Raw genomic sequence first — 2,432 nt, forward strand, 5'->3', positions numbered from 1 at the left:
AGTACAATCACAAATGGTTGGAGCTATTTAACTCGATCCTTTTATTTATACAAATTTAGAAATTAAATACTGTTACACTGATCAAAATAGTGTCTTGAATGTCCCTATATTTGAAAACCGAAAACACTAAGGGGTTAATAACTAGTATGCAGTAATCGTGGCAAAAGTAAATAGATGGTTAAGAAGCTCAATGATCATGATGAGAGGGAAAAGAGACAGGCAACTGAACCGTACATGTTTGAGGATGTAGACACTGCAACCCATACATTACATAAAATTACTAATAAGAAACATAATGTTGAACGTTACTAAAATACACGAGGTACATCAGGAGCACATACAACAGGGTTTGGGGAGGAAAACGCATATGAATTCTTACAGTAGAAACACAACAAAAAGTGAAAACCAGTGATAAAGGAAACTCAGAACAGCCATCACACCGTCGCTCTCGTAACCACTTGTAGTACTGGTGATTTTATGTTGGCGAATAAATAATAAAGTATCGTTTGCTGATCGATCATGGAGTGGCTGTGATCGGGGCGTTGTAGGGGACGAGCGTCTCGATGGTGAGGCCGGGGCCAAAGCCGAAGAGGACACCCCCCTCCTTACCCTCTCCAGTGGTTGCTTGGCCATCCTGGGAAGAGGTCTTACGCATCACATCGAGGACGAAGAGGACACATGCGCTGGACATATTGCCGTACTCCGACAGGACCTCTCGGCTGGCGCGCATGCGTTCCTTGTCAAGGCCAACTTTCTCCTCAACCATGTCCAGGATCGCCGGCCCGCCAGGGTGTGCAATCCAGAAGATGGAGTTCCAATCGTGGATGCCCAGAGGCTTGAATGCGTCCTCGAGCGCTTGCTCGATGTTCTCGGAGATGGGCCCGGGCATGTCCTTGAGAAGGTGGATGGTGAGCCCTGCCTCTGTAAGGTGGCCGTTGATGGCACCCTCGGAGTCGGGCGGGATGGTCTGGCTCGCTGATACCAGCTGGAAGAGTGGCTTCTCGAAGGGCACGTCGGGGTCGGTGCCGATGATGGCAGCGGCCGCGCCATCGCCAAAGAGCGCATGTCCGACCAGCGAATCCAAATGGGACTTGGAGGGGCCAAGGAATGCCATGGCGGTAATCTCCGAGCAGACCACCAACACACTTAGCGTTTTCCAATCTCAGTTCTTCTTCCCCCGCCGCGCCGAACACCACGACGCCGCCAGCCAGCTGATACGTCTCCAATGTATCTATAATTTTGATGGTTCCATGCTATTATATTATCATTCTTCGATGTTTTGCAATCATTTTGTAGCAACTTTATATCATTTTTTGGGACTAACTTATTGACATAGTGCCCAGTGCCAGTTGCTGTTTTTTCCTTGTTTTTTACTTCGCATGATATCAATATCAAACGGATTGCAAACACAGCGAAACTTTTTGGAGAATTTTTATGAATCAGAACACCCAGGATTGCCAGAGAAGTACCCGGGGGGGTGCCCGGAGGGGGGCACAACCCACCTGGGCTCGTCTGGGTGCCCAGGCGCGCCCTGGTGGGTTGAGCCCACCTCGGTGGCCTCCCACACCGCCTCTTCGCCCTATAAATTGTCAAAAATTCCAAAAACCCTCTGGGTAACCCTAGATCAGAAGTAACGCCGCTGCAAGCCTCTGTAGCCACGAAAAACCAATCTTGACCCCGTTCCGGCACTCCGACGGAGGGGAATCTTCGTCGGTGGCAATCTTCATCATCCCGGCGGCCACCACGATGAGAAGGGAGTAGTCCACCCTCGGGGCTGAGGGTCTGTACCAGTAGCTATGTGTTTAATCTCTCTCTCGTGTTCTTGAGATGGCACGATCTTGATGTATCGCGGGCTTTGTTAATATAGTTGGATCATATGGTGTTTCTCCCTCTCTATCTTGTTGTGATGAATTGAGTTTTCCCTTTGAGATTTCGTTTTATCGGATTGAATATTTTTATGGATTTGAGAGCACTTGATGTATGTCTTGCTATGAATATCCGTGGCGACTATGGGGTATCATATTGATTCGCTTGGTATATGTTTTGGCACTCAACTCATGGATTCCCGAGGTGACATTGGGGTAATCTATGCATATGGGTTGATGCATGTTCTCGTGTTTGTTTCTCCGGTAGAAATCTTCGGGAACTCTTTGAGGTTCTTTGTGTTGGATCTAGTATTATAAATCTGAAATTGTTTGATGTGTATCGTATAATTAACTCATGGATACTTGTGGTGACATTGGAGTATCTAGGTGACATTAGAGTTGGTTGATGCGTATCATATGGTGTTATTTTAGTACGAACTCTTGGATAGATTGAACGGTAAGAATAATTTTGTGTTATTTTAGTACGAACTATTGAATAGATCGAATGGAAATAATAACTCTAAAGTGGTTTCGTACCCTACAAAAAAATTCTTGTTATGTTCTCCG

General features: G+C 46.5%; 1 protein-coding gene across 1 annotated transcript; it reads right to left on the reverse strand.

The window, feature by feature from the left end:
- Positions 1–517: 517 nt before the first annotated feature.
- On the reverse strand, positions 518–1,138 carry LOC109775494 (chalcone synthase 2-like). The gene has a single exon (XM_073506611.1). The coding sequence runs from the start codon at positions 1,112–1,114 to the stop codon at positions 518–520; it is 597 nt and encodes a 198-aa protein (XP_073362712.1). The 5' UTR covers positions 1,115–1,138.
- Between the last annotated feature and the right edge of the window lie 1,294 nt (positions 1,139–2,432).

This window comes from Aegilops tauschii, chromosome 1 (genome assembly GCF_002575655.3).
Source record: "Aegilops tauschii subsp. strangulata cultivar AL8/78 chromosome 1, Aet v6.0, whole genome shotgun sequence".
Classification (NCBI taxonomy): domain Eukaryota; kingdom Viridiplantae; phylum Streptophyta; class Magnoliopsida; order Poales; family Poaceae; genus Aegilops; species Aegilops tauschii.

Bases quoted from the DNA above. Each gene is read 5' to 3' on its own strand.
- LOC109775494 (XM_073506611.1), bottom strand. From the start codon at position 1,114: ATGGCATTCCTTGGCCCCTCCAAGTCCCATTTGGATTCGCTGGTCGGA.